This window comes from Leptosomus discolor, chromosome 1 (assembly GCF_034619465.1).
Source record: "Leptosomus discolor isolate bLepDis1 chromosome 1, bLepDis1.hap2, whole genome shotgun sequence".
Classification (NCBI taxonomy): Eukaryota; Metazoa; Chordata; class Aves; order Leptosomiformes; family Leptosomidae; genus Leptosomus; species Leptosomus discolor.
Window position 1 is genome coordinate 157,823,857 of NC_141391.1, and position 15,896 is coordinate 157,839,752.

At 43.6% G+C, this 15,896-nt stretch overlaps 2 protein-coding genes across 3 annotated transcripts; one reads left to right on the forward strand and one right to left on the reverse strand.

The window, feature by feature from the left end:
• Nucleotides 1-794: 794 nt before the first annotated feature.
• On the reverse strand, nt 795-2,316 carry UQCC6 (ubiquinol-cytochrome c reductase complex assembly factor 6). Of its 2 annotated transcripts, XR_015183564.1 has the most exons (3): nt 2,203-2,242; nt 1,497-1,559; nt 1,000-1,035 (listed from the first exon to the last, which is right to left on the reverse strand). XR_015183564.1 is itself a non-coding variant. In XM_009953706.2 (2 exons), exons 1-2 carry the CDS (start codon nt 2,308-2,310, stop codon nt 943-945), a joined length of 201 nt encoding a protein of 66 aa, XP_009952008.2. In that variant the 5' UTR covers nt 2,311-2,316; the 3' UTR covers nt 795-942. The 2 variants fall into 2 exon arrangements, 1 of the variants encoding a protein (XP_009952008.2); XM_009953706.2 differs by lacking the exon at nt 1,497-1,559 and having other exon boundaries at nt 795-1,035; nt 2,203-2,316.
• Nucleotides 2,317-2,895: 579 nt separating this feature from the next.
• Nucleotides 2,896-15,749, forward strand: TDG (thymine DNA glycosylase). Its single transcript, XM_086468268.1, has 10 exons — nt 2,896-2,918; nt 5,946-6,094; nt 8,723-8,952; nt 9,460-9,529; nt 10,821-10,956; nt 11,036-11,118; nt 11,210-11,304; nt 12,845-13,016; nt 13,312-13,440; nt 13,556-15,749. The coding sequence occupies exons 1-10, from the start codon at nt 2,896-2,898 to the stop codon at nt 13,690-13,692; spliced, it is 1,224 nt and encodes a 407-aa protein (XP_086324394.1). The 3' UTR covers nt 13,693-15,749.
• Nucleotides 15,750-15,896: the final 147 nt, after the last annotated feature.

Sequence of the window (15,896 nt, forward strand, 5' to 3'; positions counted from 1 at the left end):
GAGAATTGAGGATGAAGCCTGTGCCTTGTCCGAGTACCTTTCTCAAAAGAAAGCAATCTCCAATCTTTGCAAGCTCTGCTGCATACCATTCAAAAATAGGTTGTCGTACCGTCTTTGTGGGACATTGACATCATCTTCTCGAGTTCCTGGTGTGAGAGTTTTGTGGTGATTGCACTTCAGGACTGAAAGGTAAACCTGCACTTGTTATTTCAGAGTTTTGTATATGTACAGCTATCAAAATCAGCCATAAACAGAAGATCCCCAAAGGGAGTACAAACATACATCAATCATTCCAGTGTAATCTGTACGTACTTGCCCCATTTAAATGAATACAACCAAGTTGTAAGATCCTCCCCAGCCTTACAGTGGACCAAAGTACTTTTCCTGTCAGTACTACGGACAGAAAGCCACCATAACTGCTGTTACATTAGCCAGCATTAGGAGTCCAGTGCAAGAAGTGCTGCAATAAGGAATCTTTCTTGTATGTGCCATCAGTTACTGTACCAGCCTGTGGGTTAATGGCCAGTAAAACTGCGCTTAAAAAGGGGGGAAAATGCCAACAGGTAAGTGGGGTTCTACTACAGATGAACAGGTATGCTTCTTAAGGCTAGTAAGTGGCCACAAAAGCTTGATTTTTCAATATGCTTAACTTCCCATACTTGTTATTAGCTTAAAAGTTTCAAATTCCATCAGACTCGCCAATGTGAGTTTACATCTGTTATTCTGAAGGATGCTTACACTGCAATCAAGATTAGGAAATCGTAAGCATTTTGGCACACAACCAAACCACAGGATTCATCGTACATTTGTTTTTAATGCTGCCTGTAACTCTGCTTAAAGGAAAGAAAAAGTATTAAGAGAGTACAGTATTTCACATACGGATTTCTGCAGTTGAACAAATATTTTATCAGTTCTAGTTTTCACAAAATAAGTGAATTCTGGTCACTGTGAAGTCTCAACTTTGCTTGATCTTGCTTTTAGACCGAACAGTTCTGTTTTCAGTTCTCCAGGCTTAGGAGGTATTTCAGGTATACTCTGTTAAGAAGAGAGAAAGATGTCAGTATTGTGGCAGAAGAAATACTAAACATAAAACAGTAAATTAGGATACTTTGTAAGAGACAGCATTGTAGCTAAATTGTGATTCTATCGTCCTCTTTTTTGAGCAGAGTAAAATTCTTACATGCCAAACATCCTAAAAATTAACCTATTACCTTTTTGTAATTTGACTTTTATTTCAAGGTAGCAAAATATGATCTGGAAAAAAAGGAGGAAAGAGGAAGAACAGACAGTTTGTTTAAAGGAACAAAGCTGCTTTTTGCCATTTAAGAAAGTAAGTTTGAGATGTCTGGTATTCCTTTAAAGCACTACACTTTCTCTTGGTGACAGAAAAAAAAAGTTCCACTGCTTCTACCTTTCTGTTTTAGAAATTAAGCACTGAAACCAGAGATGAAATTTAAAAAAAGGCAAGACACCAGATGACATTTTAAAAACCATACCTCCTCAACGTTCGTGCCAGTTTAAGGATCATTAAATCATTCCGAATAAATATGCCTATTTGCCTGTAATAAAGGCCACAGTAGAGACTATGTAAATACATAAATTCTTCTGCATCTATCAACTACTTAAGTCTCATTGCTTAAATTTTGACATGATAGCTCAAGCATGGTGATTTTTTAACTTATTTCTGATTCCAATGTAGCACAGTGTTTTCAAAAACCAAAAAGTATACAAAAGCTGGAGAATGAGATAAAGCTGACAAGTTAGAAGACCTCCAAGAAACCAAATCAACCATTAATACCCCTGGCAGATGGTCTCGTTTGGAGCTTGGTTCTCTGCGACTGTAATTTTGATAGTCTCGACTCTCAGCCTGTCATTGCTTCCAACACAGTTTTTCCATTACTGGGGGATTATTTAAATCTAATATTGCCCCTTCTCACCACCTTTGCGCGCTCTTTTCAAAAACCCACTTCCCACAGTAGACGCCCCTTCTGGAGAAGGTCGCGTAGCCGCTTTATTTTCGGTACCGCATCACCGCTTTGAAGGCAGCTCCCAAAAGAAGGCCTCTCTACTCGGTGGCTCCTTCTTGAGAGGCCGGTCGCTTTTTGCAGTCAGGCCAGGGACCTCTCTTAACACAAAACGCCCACAGGAGACCCTCCGTCCCACACGCGCGCCCCCAGGCCCCGTAACGCAACCAGCACTTACCAGGTCAGGCCTGTAGTACCTGTGCACCACCTCGGCGCCGGCGAACATGGCCAGCATGCTGGCCCCCAGCGTCTTCAGGTAGGTGGGCCAGGGTACGCCGGCGGGCATGGCTGCGGGCAGGGCGCCGCGCCCCCTCCCCGCCTCACGGAGGGGCTCGCACAGAGGCGGGAGAGCCGGGTGCCGGCCGCGGCCCTAGCGCCACCCTTCCCCGGTATCGCGCCGGACGTGCGTCATGCCCCCCGCCTCGAGGGCGGCCGGAGGGGGCTTGGGGGTGTGTGTACCGAGGCCCGCCCCTGGCGGGTGAGGAGGACGACCCCGCTGCGGGTGACGCGGAATAAGTCGTGGTGTCGGCCCCGAAACCCTCAGGCCGTGGCGGGAGGAGGCCCTGCGACCCGCCGGGCGGGGCCCAGCCGCCAGCCTCTCTCAAACGGCCGCTCCCAGCTCGGCGCCTCAGGCAGCCCCCAGCGCGCCGGTTCCGGCGCTGGCACCGCCCCCTTCCCGCGCCCCTCCCTTACCAGCCCGGCCCGGCCGGCTGCGCGCTCCCATTGGCCGGCGCCGTTCACGTGACGCGGGGCCGCCCGGCAGGTCGGTTGGGACGCTGAGGCGCGGGGGGGGGGGGAGAGCGCGGCGGGGGGCGGCCGGCGCGGGCGGTGACAATAGCCCCATCGGCGGCGGGAGGCTCCGCGCCCGGGCATGGAGGCCGAGGAGCTGGGCAGGTACCGGCGGGGGCCCGCAGCCGCGCTCGGGCCTCGCGTTGGGGATCGCTGTTGTGCTTCTCCTCCGGGAGAGGAGGAGGCCGCGGGGAGCCGGGGCTCGGCTGCGGCGGCCCGGTCCTTCCCCCCCCCCCTCCGCCCCGTTCCCTGAGCCCGTCCTCGGCACAAAGCGAGAGGGGAGGCCCTCCCGGGTGGGGGATGGGCCCAGGGCGGTGGGGCGGCCCTCTGCGCCGGCGGGAGGCGTGGGGCTGCGGGGCGCCATGCCGCGTTTGTGCGTCCCGGGTGGGTGGGCGCCGGGGGAGCTGCCCGGAGCGGGAGCTCCGCGTGGGGTCGGTGGTCGTGCGAGGGGGACCTGTGGGTGCAGCGGGACTGACGTGCGGTGGGGACCCACGGAGTGGGCGTGCGTGTGCTTATTGAGGGGTGGGAGACGGAGCAGGTTGATGCGTGCTGACGGGGGGGCGGCGTAGGGCGGGTGAGGCAGCCCTGCGTGTTTGGGGGCCGCCGTGCCCTGGGGGGTGTGGAAGGGGACTGGGTTGGTTGACGCTGCGGTGGGGAAGGGGCTCGCTGCGTGGTGAGAAACACACGCGTGTGCACGGGTGCAGTGGAGGTCTGTGCGCGTGGAAGTGAATTTGTAAATGATTTCATATTTGTTTCTCTTCCAGTGGGCATATCTTTTTCTCTTCTCTCTTTCTTTCATTTTTAGCATGAACTGAAGGGGGGGGTAACTCGCTACCTTTTCCTCATGGAACTGAAAATACTTATTTAAATGTTCCATAATATATATGTATATATCTCAGTAACAAGAGGTTGTGTTTCTGAACCTTTGCAAGAAAAATTACCTAAAAATGTATATGGAACTTAGAGGTAGGGGTAAAAGCTCTCTTTCTTCTCATTACCATGTGGTTAGAGGGCTCGTCCATGATATGGTGCAAATTTTCCTCTACTTAAAGGGAATTCTGTTCATTTTACAAGGAGACTTCATATACGCATAAGATAAGAAGGCATGTATTACAAGAAGACAGCTAGTCTTGGGTTAGATGCTTTCACCTCTTTCTTACTCACTCTGTTCTTCTGCTCTGTATAATTAAGCGTTTATTACATTATGAACTGGCTTCTACATGTCTCAGTTGTGTTTCCCAATACAAATCTGAAGATCAGTTTTGTTTGGTTCAGTAACTGCACAAGCATTTGATATAAAATGGAACTCTTCCAGCACGGGGGATTGAGGTATTTACTGTACTTGGAAAATCTCCCATGACTTTGTTAGGCATCTTCCCCAGGAATCCGACAGACCTACATTCAGATTTATTCTCATTGATTCAGGGCAGGTATTTGGTTCAAAATCAGTGGCCTGATCACAAGACTGTGGGCTGTTTTGGCATAAATCTGATTTACAGTGGGATTCTTAAATATTCTTAAATACCCATTGCGTAATAGAGAATGGTCCCTTCTTTTGAGATGTTTAGAATCATAGACTCGTTTAAGTTGGAAAAGACCTTTAAGATCATCAAGTCCAACCATTAACCCAGGACTGCCAAGTCCACCACTGAACCATGTCCTTAAGTGCCGCATCTACATGTCTTTTAGATACCTCCAGGGATGGTGACTCCACCACTTCCCTGGGCAGCCTGTTCCAGTGCTTGACAACCCTTTTGGTGAAGAAATTTTTCCTAATGTCCAATCTAAACCTCCCCTGGTGTAACTTGAGGCCGTTTCCTCTTGCCCTATCGCTTGTTACTTGGGAGAAGAGACCGACCCCCACCTTTCTACAACCTCCTTTCAGGCAGTTGTAGAGAGCGATAAGGTCTCCCCTCAGCCTCCTCTTCTCCAGACTGAACAACCCCCGTTCCCTCAGCCGCTCCTCACCAGACTTGTTCTCCAGGCCCTTCACCAGCTTCGTTGCCCTCCTCTGGACACGCTCCAGCGCCTCAATGTCCTTCTTGTAGTGAGGGGCCCAAAACCGCACACAGGATTCGAGGTGCGACCTCACCAGTGCTGAGTACAAGGGCACGATCACTTCCCTGCTCCTGCTGGCCACACCATTGCTGATACAGGCCAGGATGCTGTTGGTCTTGGCCAAATAGCCAGTCTTGGCCAATTTTTTCTATATATCTAAAAATTACTTGCTGGTTTTATGAATAGCTTTGAGATGATAAAATTATTTCCTGAAAATTTACTGTTCTCAAAATCTTTACTGTGTATTTGTATGGCAGTAGAATCCATGGACAAGAAGGCAGCTGCGTAGGCAGAAGGGAATGACAGTATGAAGCAGAAGTTTGTGTTGGGGTGTGAGGGCTGTATGTGACTAATAAACGCGTGGAGCAAGAGAGCTGTATATGGAAAAATGTCTTCGTGCATGGAAGGAGACTGAATCTGTGAGAGTGTGCGTGTGTGAATGCTTCCATGTAGAATAAATGCATATAATAAGAAGAATATTTGTGTTGGGATCCAGTGTGTGATAACTTGACGACATCTGCCACATGATTTTTAAAGCAGTTTAATAATCTGCATAGTAACTAACGCTGCGTGTATTCATAATGCTTTGTAGCCCAGAATGATTCATGCATTCTGAATCATATCAGATAAAGTAACTGATGTAACATTAAGAAAATCTAAAACTTGGGAAACTTGAAGTCCAAAGAGTTTTAATTCGCTTGTCTTGTAATACATGTCGGTATGTTTGATAGGCAGTTTGCCTTGGTAATGTGTGCTAGAGAGTGGTTTTTCAGAAAAAAAGGGAAAAGCTCTACACTTCACTTAAAGAATGTTGTGTTTCTTCCACATACTAGTAATCATGAGAGGAACTGTACCACTAATGTTGGGTTTAACATCACCGGGTACCCCCTAAGCAGTCAGACTGCTTAGTGGATTTGGGTAGTGTACTGCCTTGTGAATAGAGTCGCTGGAGAATGTAAGCGCAGCACGTGCCTGCCTTGGTAAAGGTTGATGTTTGCAGTCTCTTTGGTACATCATTAGATTTCTAAAGTATTAATAAATTATTTCCCTTTTTTTTTTTTCTCCTTTTCCAAGATACTACGCGTACCTTCAGCAAGCTCAAGCATTTTACACATTTCCATTCCATCAGATGATGACTGCAGCGCCTACCATGGAAGTCATGACCGAGCAGCCAACTCTAGAGGGCATTCCGGAGCCAAACATTGCTCAGGAGCCTCCAAAAGGTAGTTTGACTGGGCTGTGCTGAGTGAGCTAGAGTGTTAGAAATCGATTGGGGGAAAAATTATTGGTCTTAAACTGCTTCTTTGGACCTGTTGGACTTCTTTTCCTTGATGCTCTCTGAGGAAGTAGTGGTTAATTGTATTCTTTAAGTAACGTTTTTTACCAGGCAACTAAAAAGATAAGCGTAAACCCAGGTGATAGTGTTCACGTTGTTCAGTCTCACAAAATTATCTTGTTCCAGGAAAAGCAGATTTTTGTTTCAATAGATAAGCGTATCATTCTTAACTGATTTCATGGCTTTTAGTGTTGTGTTAGAGAAATTTTCTGTTTAAAGTCTGAGTTCAAATTTTTTTTTTTTAATTTCTGCAAGAGAAGTACAGTCTAATACTGTTCATTTGAAATATTTTTGTTTAAATGGTGGTTTACTGTGTTGATACTGAATTGCTTATGTACACTAAGGATTGTTTGGTTTTAGTGAGGCTTATTTAAACAAATACAAACAATGGAAGCTGGAAAGCTTCCTGTAGGCGACACAAGTTTTGTGCTTTATGCACTTGTACATTGCCTTTCTTTTCTCCCACTAGGATTTTGTACGCTTAGGCTTTACAATAACCACGCCCAGAAAAGATCCCTCGTTCTGTTACTCTGCTTCCTCTTTACCACGTAAAAAAAGCAGTGATCTCTGCCGTGCTTAAATTGTGATTCTATAGCAAATACTCACACACTGAGTTTTGTCTTGCTTTTAACACTTAAGTATAGGTCAGAGCTCTATGTACCAAGGTAACCTATCAGCCAGTTCACACAATGACATTGCTCATTTAAGTGCATCCTTTGGTCATGATCAGCTGCTTTTTTTTTTTGTAGTTGTAATACATGGCCGGATGAAATCGTAGGAAGAACCTCCAGTTTAAAATAGTTGCAGCTGCTCAGTTCAGTCACAGTATTATTCACTACAGTTAGGATGTATCTCAGGTGCTGCGTAGTTTGGCTTCTTTTGCAGTTTTGTTATTGAATGACACAATGTTACCATGAGCACGCTCTTTGACTGCGCTTTCAAGTATTTTTGGATGACTGTAATCCTCTGTAATGAAACTATTCCCTAATATTTTTGCAAGAATTGGAAGCTGAGTAAGGCCTTCAAAGGCAGGGCTTGAAGACTTAACAAATATGTGTGAAATTTACGGGACCACGTGTGAAGGGCGAAGGAGCCCAGCTACCTGCTGGGCTGAAAAAAGTGCAGTTTTCAGGATTACCATCTGAAAGGCTGCACTGGCATTGTTCATCTCACATGCCAGTGTCTGGTTGGTAGGTACCTGATCAGCATGAGAGTGACAACATCATCCTGCTTCGTTTGAAGTATGTCCAACTGGGAGCAGTCTGAGTATCTGTGGCATTTTGCCACCACATGAAAAACCTCCTAGTTCTTCAAAGGATAGGAAAGGAAAGCTGCTTGTGTGCCTCACCAAGTTGGTGCCTTCCGAGTCTACTCTTCATTGTAGCTAGACTAGAGCTTGAGTACTGTTACTTACAGCTTGCCGAAGCAGTCGCTCCAATGACGCGGTGGGAATTTCACATGACTTCTGTCCTCCTTGTAAGCAAGCTGAGTGCAAACAAAAACAGCCGCCAAAAAGTCTGCAGACTTAGAGCAGTGCCTTGTTATCCACTGCGTTTATTTCTTATCTGAAGCAGAATTTCATCCAGTAATTTTGAAAATAAGATGAAGACTCAATTTTAAAGTAATAGATTACCTCGGCTCTTCGCTGGTTGCTGCTATATGTGTTTTCATGCTTTTGAAGTTGTGTTCTGCAACTTGACGTTGTTAATGAACAAGGACAGAGCGCCATCTCTGGGTGGTCATGTCATGACCAGGACCTGTGCTGATTGAATCCCTAAGCTTGAGGGGCCAGAAGATGAGGAAGTTTCAAATGAGTGAACAGTGACTGCTTTATGCTTGCATCTTGTAAATAAAAGTCAATGTTTGGTGTCACTCATTCAAACTGAGATCCTGAAGCTCTCCTACGTGACCTTGCTGTATGATGCACTGGATGATATCTGGTTTGTAACCAGTAACTTGTGAATAGCTTATGCAGCGTTCAGCCTCTGTGTTTGTGTTCCTGACAAGCTTTTACCTTACACTGCAGGTCACCGTTGAGACCTGTTGCTTTTGACGTGCTGTTCAGTTTCTTCAGTCTGTAATGTAATCTGTAACGACTTTCCTATTGAGAAGCTGAGGTGTGAACAGTAGACTAGAACTTACTGTCGCATTCCTTGGAACCTAAGCTTCGATGTTCCAGCATATCCTGCAAGAGAAATGAGAGTGTTTCCAGAGGATTGTTGCACGCAGCATGTAAACAACCTAACCTAGTCATGGGGTTATTTTTGGTTTGTATCCTAAGTTAGCTTAGTTGCCTGCGAGTTGTGTGTGTGACTGTGGTGCAGAGACACCCAAGCTAGCTCTGTGTTGAGCCTGCAAAACTGAGATTCATCTGATAATTGTTTAAATTAATGAATTTTAAAGGTAAATTTGTCTGTCTGATTTCTTCCTGTATCCATACATTTAGCTCAGTCTTTTTAAACATCCACACTGCAACATTAGAAATGTACAAAAGGATATTTGCTGTGTGTTTCAGAAGCTAAAAAAGGAGGAAGGAAAAGAAAAGCCAAAGCAACTGAGCCAAAGCAACCCAAAAAGCCTGCCGCTAAAAAAGAGAAACCAGCCAAGTCAAAAGGCAAACAAGAAAAGATCACGGATACTTTTAAAGTCAAAAGAAAAGTGGACCGTTTTAATGGTGTATCTGAAGCGGAACTTCTGACCAAGACTTTACCTGATATTTTGACCTTTGATCTGGACATTGTAATAGTAAGTAACTTGCAGTTACAAGATTAAGTGAAAAGTGAATAGTCTTTACTTGCTGGTTGTGATTTACATTCCTTCTGCTTACTTATCTTTGTTGCCTATATGGCAAGATCTTGCAAGATAAAGTATATAAACTATTTCCTGTTTGTAGAGCTGCTTTGCATTTTCTGTTAAAAATCATAGTAACATAGTTCTGATTTCTGAGAAGTCTGAGGCTCACGTATAACACATAATCAGGAGAGACCGTTACATGACATTTTATTTACTGGAAGCGCTACACCAGTGGCTGTAAAACACACTGTGAGCTGCTCTTTTGACACTGCACGTCTAAATGAAACATTGCTATAAAATTGTCCATTTTTTTAAATAATGATGGAAGGTACCATTACACAGTTCTGTTTATTGACAGTAACTTAAAGAGAATTGAATAAGCATCCTTACTGTAACTTGATTAAATTCCTGACTAGCAAGCCATGTTCTCATTGCTAACATGGACTGGTATCTTTGTAGATTGGCATAAACCCTGGCTTGATGGCAGCTTACAAAGGACATCATTACCCTGGACCTGGAAACCATTTTTGTACGTTTTCGTTTTCCTTTCTTCTTATAGAATTTGCAGTACTTTGTTAGAACTTGTGGCACTTAAAACTCAAACCGGTTTAATTAGGTTTCTGTCAAATACCATACAGAACAAGGAATAAAAGAGGAATGATCTGTGACTCTCAGTGCAGGTTTAGAATTGTCATGTAAGCACAGCGTTACCAAGTAACTTCTTGGTGTATTAGTGTGCAACATAAGGAATAAAAATTAAATCTCTAGTACTTGAGTTATCAAGGGTAAGTCGATAGGCATCAATTTCTGATATAAAATAAAACTACACGCATTTTCCCAAAAATGCATTTCAGCAAGTCCTCTTCTGTTTGCATTTATTCATCTCTTCTAAACAAACTTTCTAACTGATGAAAAAGCGAAAACCATTGCCCTTTTCCAGCAGGCATATGCATCTGGCACACCTGATTCTCCAGACAGGTATTTTTTTCTAGGTATTTTTCCATTTCAAGTAACATTTTCTGCCACACGTTCTCATAAAGAAAGACGGTGCCTGAGCTGTGTTGAAATGCTCTGTTTTGCGTACTGGGAGCCATTCCAGCCGTGGTAGTAGGGAGCTCCACGTGGGCTAATTTGCAGCCCTGTGATCCTCCAGCCAAAATGCTTCTGGTGTCCAGCAGACTTGTAAATCAGGCTCGAGTGTTTCTCTAGTGTACTGCAGACTAGCCAGACCAACGGCCTCTGTCACCGACAGGCAGACCAGATATGCATGCTCTGACAAATCCGTGCGTTTGTACCTTCCCCAGTCATTAGGAGCTAGCTGTGGTTGATGTGTGCGTAAGAGATTGGCAGTGCACTTCGCCCAAACTATACTTTTATACACTAATTATGAATGTAAGATGGCAACGGGTTCTGTCAGAGGCGCCCAGCGCAAGGAGAAGCGATGGCAAGGTTGTAAAAGAAAACAGACATGTTGTGTTGGCCACAGCCTTTCCCACAAAATCCGTATTGATCATGTTCACTCCCTGCTTAAGTGAATCACAAAATCTATTTGACCATGAAAGACTGGTTTCCGTACACAGGATCACGGTGAGGAATTTCCATTGTTCACTAGGATTTTCTATCCTCTTGCAGTAGACAAGTAATTTTAGCAATTTTGAACTTTTCTGGATAGGGCAATAGTCTCCCGAAATTAGCCTGTGCTCTGTTACCATAGATTCTTCATTAGCATTCCAGTACTCTGGTACTCGAGGGGTTGGGTTTTTTTGTTGTTGTTCTTTTTTCCTTAGAAAAAAGCAAATGCATATCTTCCTACTTCACAGGGAAGTGTCTGTTCATGTCTGGTCTAAGTAATGAACAGCTGAACCATATGGATGACCACACCTTGCCACATAAATATGGGATTGGATTTACAAACATGGTTGAAAGGACAACACCTGGAAGCAAAGACCTCTCCAGGTAGGATAACAAGGGGAAATATCGTGCTTATTAATGAAATAATAGTTGTGATTATAATCTTGAGTACTTTCTCTTTTAGCAAAGAGTTTCGGGAAGGAGGGCGAATTCTGATGCAGAAGTTACAAAAGTATAAACCTCGTATAGCAGCTTTCAACGGAAAATGTGAGAACCCTGATTTTCAAATACATTTTTTTTTCTGTCAGTAGCTTTTTTTTTTTTTTTGTCCACTTATCCTATCTTCTCTTCAATTTAGGTATTTATGAAATTTTTAGTAGAGAAGTTTTTGGAATAAAAGTTAAGAACTTGGAATTTGGACTGCAGCCACACAAGGTGCCAGATACAGAAACTGTAAGTATCGATAGTGAGAAACAAAACCAGGGCATTCCATTTTGGTTATTTCAAAAGTAACAAAGTCTCAGGACTTGCACACACTGACAGTAATGTCAAAGTTTGCCCGAAGTACAAGGGATGTAAAAGGCTTTTACTTAAATAGGGAAAGGGGAATAGCGCAAATTTTCAGACACATCTTTAATGCAGCTTCTTCAGACTTTATTTTGCAAATGGTGTACTACGGTTGGTAGCTCAGTGCATTCTTTGGGGACTACCTAAATACAAATAAAACAGCCATGCTTTTGTGATAACTGTCATCTACTTTCATCTGGTTCTCTGTGTCCGATTCCCTGTATGTTTATATTCCTGAATCTTGATACCGAACCTGACCATGGTGCTGGTAGTGCCACAGTGGGGGAGAAAAAATAGTAAGTCCATCATTGTGCTGTTACACACGACAGCTGCCGCGTTACTGGATCTGGGCATGCCCAGGCTCTTCCATCAGCCTCAGTCATCTGAAGCTGATTTGCAGCTTGAAATGAAATTGGACACTTAAGATAAAACAAACAGTTTCATGCAGAGTGCATTAGTCATAGACATCTAGTGCTGGAAGATGTCTCAAGAGACCAGCTACGTATTATCAAAAATAGGTTTGTTTAACGTGTCCTCATAAAGAAGTTAAGGCAAAGGCAATTGCACTACCTGCCGTGGTAGCTTATTCCAAAGCTTCGTTACCTTGTCAGTTCAAAAGTTTGGGTTGTTTTTACTTCTGTCCCAAATTTTACTAGTGCTGCAAGTTTAAGCTCAGTTTAAGTTGTCCTTCTCTAAAGGAGAAGTGTTGCCATCAGAGCCTGAGGAACCGTTGGTGATGATAAAGTGCTTGCTTCTGAAGTAGCTCTTAAAGGCTTCCGCAGTAGATGGGTTTGTCAGAAAGATAAATAGTCCTCTTTACTAGTACTTGTTCATAAATACTGCATGGAGAAAAAAGGGTTGGATACAGCTCCTTTTTCCTGAACTAACTTTCTGTCTTTAGTTAGGGCTGTTGGCAGAGATAGAGACACTTCAGTTGGCTTCAGCCACGCTAACCAGAGTTTCAAAGCCTGGCGAGCGTGGTGCAGGCGTACTCTGCCAGGAAGCCAGGTTCATTAACCTGTGATGCCTCCCTCGCTGGTTTGGGGTGTTTGCATGCTGTCACATACTCCTCTGGGGACTTTCTGGCTCAGCTCTGGAGTGTGCTCCACTCTCTGGCATACACTTTTAAATTGTACTTCATGTAACACATACTGGTGCTGCCTCTCCTGCAGCACATAAACAACTGGTGAAAATTGTCCTCGCTTCAGCAGCTGATAATCAGCCCCTCTCTTCAGGCAAGACATCTAGCTTGCCAAGAAAAAGTAAGACTCCTTTTACCCTCTTCCACAACGACTCGTGGCATTTCTTGAAGTTTGTACAAAGAGTTAAAACAGTGAGCTTAACTGTTAAGTAACTCTCGATGCACTAAATATTAACTCATTGCTCAGGGACCAGTAATGCTATTTTTCTTGCCCTTTGTCTCAAGCTCTGCTACGTTATGCCATCATCCAGTGCAAGATGTGCTCAGTTCCCTCGTGCACAAGACAAAGTTCATTATTACATAAAGCTGAAGGACTTAAGGGATCAACTGAAAGGCATCGCACCAAACACAGAGGTGCAAGAAGTGCAGTACACGTTTGACTTGCAACTTGCACAAGGTATAGTGGTTATTTTGTTAATCCTTAATTAATATGTGGTGTACAACACAACTAGCAATTTCGCAAGCAAAAACAAATAAAGACTTTAAGGGGAGGGTGAAGATGTGCCATCTTCTCTAAATCGTGCGGTGTGGAATTACAGATTCCCCTCTCTTTTTAGTACAGCCGTAATTATCTAAGGGGAGCAGGGATTATCTTGTGGAATGTGTGGCTGTTTTTTCAGGTGTTCTCTGATGAAAACACTCTTGATCATTTTTATTCTGAATATTAATCCTTGAGGTCTTCTCTTTGGCAGAGGATGCTAAAAAGATGGCTGTCAAAGAAGAAAAATACGATCCAGGCTATGAAGCAGCGTACGGAGGAGCTTACTGTGATCGTGCGCCGTATGAAAGCGAACAGTGCCATTTCTCTTCTAACGGAGCTGGTAAAGTGCCGCGCTTGGGGCATTCCGTCTGTAAACCTCTGCTTAGGAACAAATACTTAGTGGTGTCAGCTGCATTTTGAAAACTGTATTGTGTTGGTTTTGTTTGTTTTGGCAGCAAGCAATCCACAGTACTGTGAGGGGTCGTCCTTCAATGAAGTTCCTAATGGACAATGGATGACACAGTCCTTTGCAGACCAGATTCCAGAGTTCAGCGCCGGCGTGACGCGGGAAGAGGAGGGGAGCAGTGCGTAAGAGCTGTTCCTTCTCGGCTATGCATACGTGCTGCAGTTTTAATGCAGTGATCAAGATTGGTACCTCGGTTCTCCAACTGAAGCATTTTAATAGTATTTTATCTCTCCTAGTTATTTTATTATAGTCCAGAGTAAGTGTGTGGTAGGCTCAAATCAATGAACTAGATAATTTTAAGGAACTCTCCAAACTTTTTAAAAAAAAGTTAGCCCTTTTTTGTATATGAGTTTTATATTTAATGTATACCATTTCTTGCGGTTTTTGACAAACTGCTTTCTCATTTGTGAAGATTTGGGGGGGGGCGTTAATTTTATTCCACAAATTGTAATGTAGTAGTAACAGCAGCAGTATACTTTTTACTGATGCCTCAATATTTGGGTATCTCATAATCCTTTTATATCCAGAGGGGAAAATGGGAAACGTACCCTTATCTTACAGGAAGTGGTGTTTTGAGTCATGCACAGTTAAGCAAATTGTGCTTTTTTAAGTCTGCCTTTTACCTTCTTAAAAAGTGCAGAACGTTTGTTCTGCAGCTGTGAGTATTGAGTATTTTCTGGGTGGGAAGAGAGAGCTCTGTCCGTTTAGTGATTGGACCACATTCACGACTAAGGGAGTGGAGACGTCATCTCAAGTCACAACACTGGGGAGGAAAATTTGTGTCACACAGGATAGGGCCTAAATATTGTAGCTGAGCTGTTTTAGGGTAAAGTGTCCGTACCACTGCATCTCTTTCCCCCTTAAATTCCAAGGTAAGGAACTGGAATTCCTTTTTTTTTAAAAAAAAAAAAACCAACACAGCAACAGTGGTTCTTGAATTCTGTGGCATTCAAACTTGGTCATTTCTGTGACTAGTCTCTTCACCTGACCTTTAGTAGGAGACACCCCCTTTGAACAGATTATGTTGCAGGGAACTGAAAGACCACATTCCCTGTAAAACCATGTACAGCTACATTGTGCACATCAGGTACAATTAGCACAGGGTGACACAGGTTTGCAATTTAGCCATTTTTAACATTCAGTTCTCTTCAATCTGTAAGACCATAGAGGGTGTTCTCCTTATTTCTCTTACAAGTAAAAAATACTAAGTTAAATACAAGGGCAGCTGTTCCATGAATAAGAAGTCAGCTGTAGAAACTACAGCTCTCTCCTGAGGAACTTGCTTAAATGAGACGCATTTTTGGCTAATATTAGTGACTGAGAAAGAAATGAGATTCCATGCTTGTGCCTAACCGTCATCTTCTTTCCCTCTTCTATCATGTGAGGAAGTGATGAAGTAAAAGCAATAAGCTGATCAAAACATTACGGTTTTGATGATCTTATGACAGTAGGTGCTTCACATACTTGAAAACCAGATACAAACAGTATCTCCATGATCCACGCTGGTCAGAGATTGCCGTACCGGTGTTTTATCCTTTCCTCACAGCCAGTGACGTGTAACTAGTTAGTGTTGATTCTAATCCTGCTGTAGCAGCTCTCGCTGAGATCACACACTGTCAACCTGTTGTGAGGCAGGCATGATGTTTACAGGTTCTTCCCAAATTACGTGGCTTAATTCTGAGCGTCTTAAATCAAGGAAGTGTGCATTATGATTCCAATGGTGTTTATTAGCTTCAGCATAAAGCTGTTCAGAATATTGTCAAAAAGTTATAGGACTTGTCTTGTCTGTTATTTAAAGTGTACTGTATCATGTATTGCTGTTTACATGGATGTTTTCCTGCAGGTGCTCAAAGTATCTTGCATCAGGGATTTGTTACAATTCAATTTTATTTTTCAGCAAAACTAGAAGCATGTAGTTAGCACTGCTGAGTATGTAGCACAGTAGGATGTAACTACTGTAAGGCTATCCTGTTTGATGGGAAGGGAAAGGTCTCTTCCTCAACGGAGTCACCTACTGGGTTATCTAGGTATCAAATACAGTTAAGTGTACAATGACCATTTCACTAAATATTGCAATTCTACCTGTACTCCCTCAGAACTGGTGCTCTTTTCATTACAGTAATACAAAAGTTCTTAATCTGTCTTAAATCTATCAACGTTTCACAATAAAATCAGGAATTGTACTGCAGTGTCTTAGAATGTGCTTTTGCATCTTGCTAGCAGGGGTCTAAGTGCACTACAGGATCTGTAACACACAGAAACGCCGCGGAGTCACCACACAACAGAACTCTATACTGATTGAAATGGTGCGTAAGCTTTCATTTTAGGCT

Excerpts from the sequence above, each read along its gene's own strand:
- UQCC6 (XM_009953706.2), bottom strand. The coding sequence starts at position 2,310 with ATGCCCGCCGGCGTACCCTGGCCCACCTACCTGAAGACGCTGGGGGCC. Across the intron at positions 1,036-2,202 it reads GGTACTACAGGCCTGACCTG|AGTATACCTGAAATACCTCC; the intron begins GTAAGTGCTGGT and ends TCTTCTTAACAG.
- TDG (XM_086468268.1), top strand. The coding sequence starts at position 2,896 with ATGGAGGCCGAGGAGCTGGGCAG. Across the intron at positions 8,953-9,459 it reads TTGATCTGGACATTGTAATA|ATTGGCATAAACCCTGGCTT; the intron begins GTAAGTAACTTG and ends GTATCTTTGTAG. Across the intron at positions 13,017-13,311 it reads TGACTTGCAACTTGCACAAG|AGGATGCTAAAAAGATGGCT; the intron begins GTATAGTGGTTA and ends TCTCTTTGGCAG.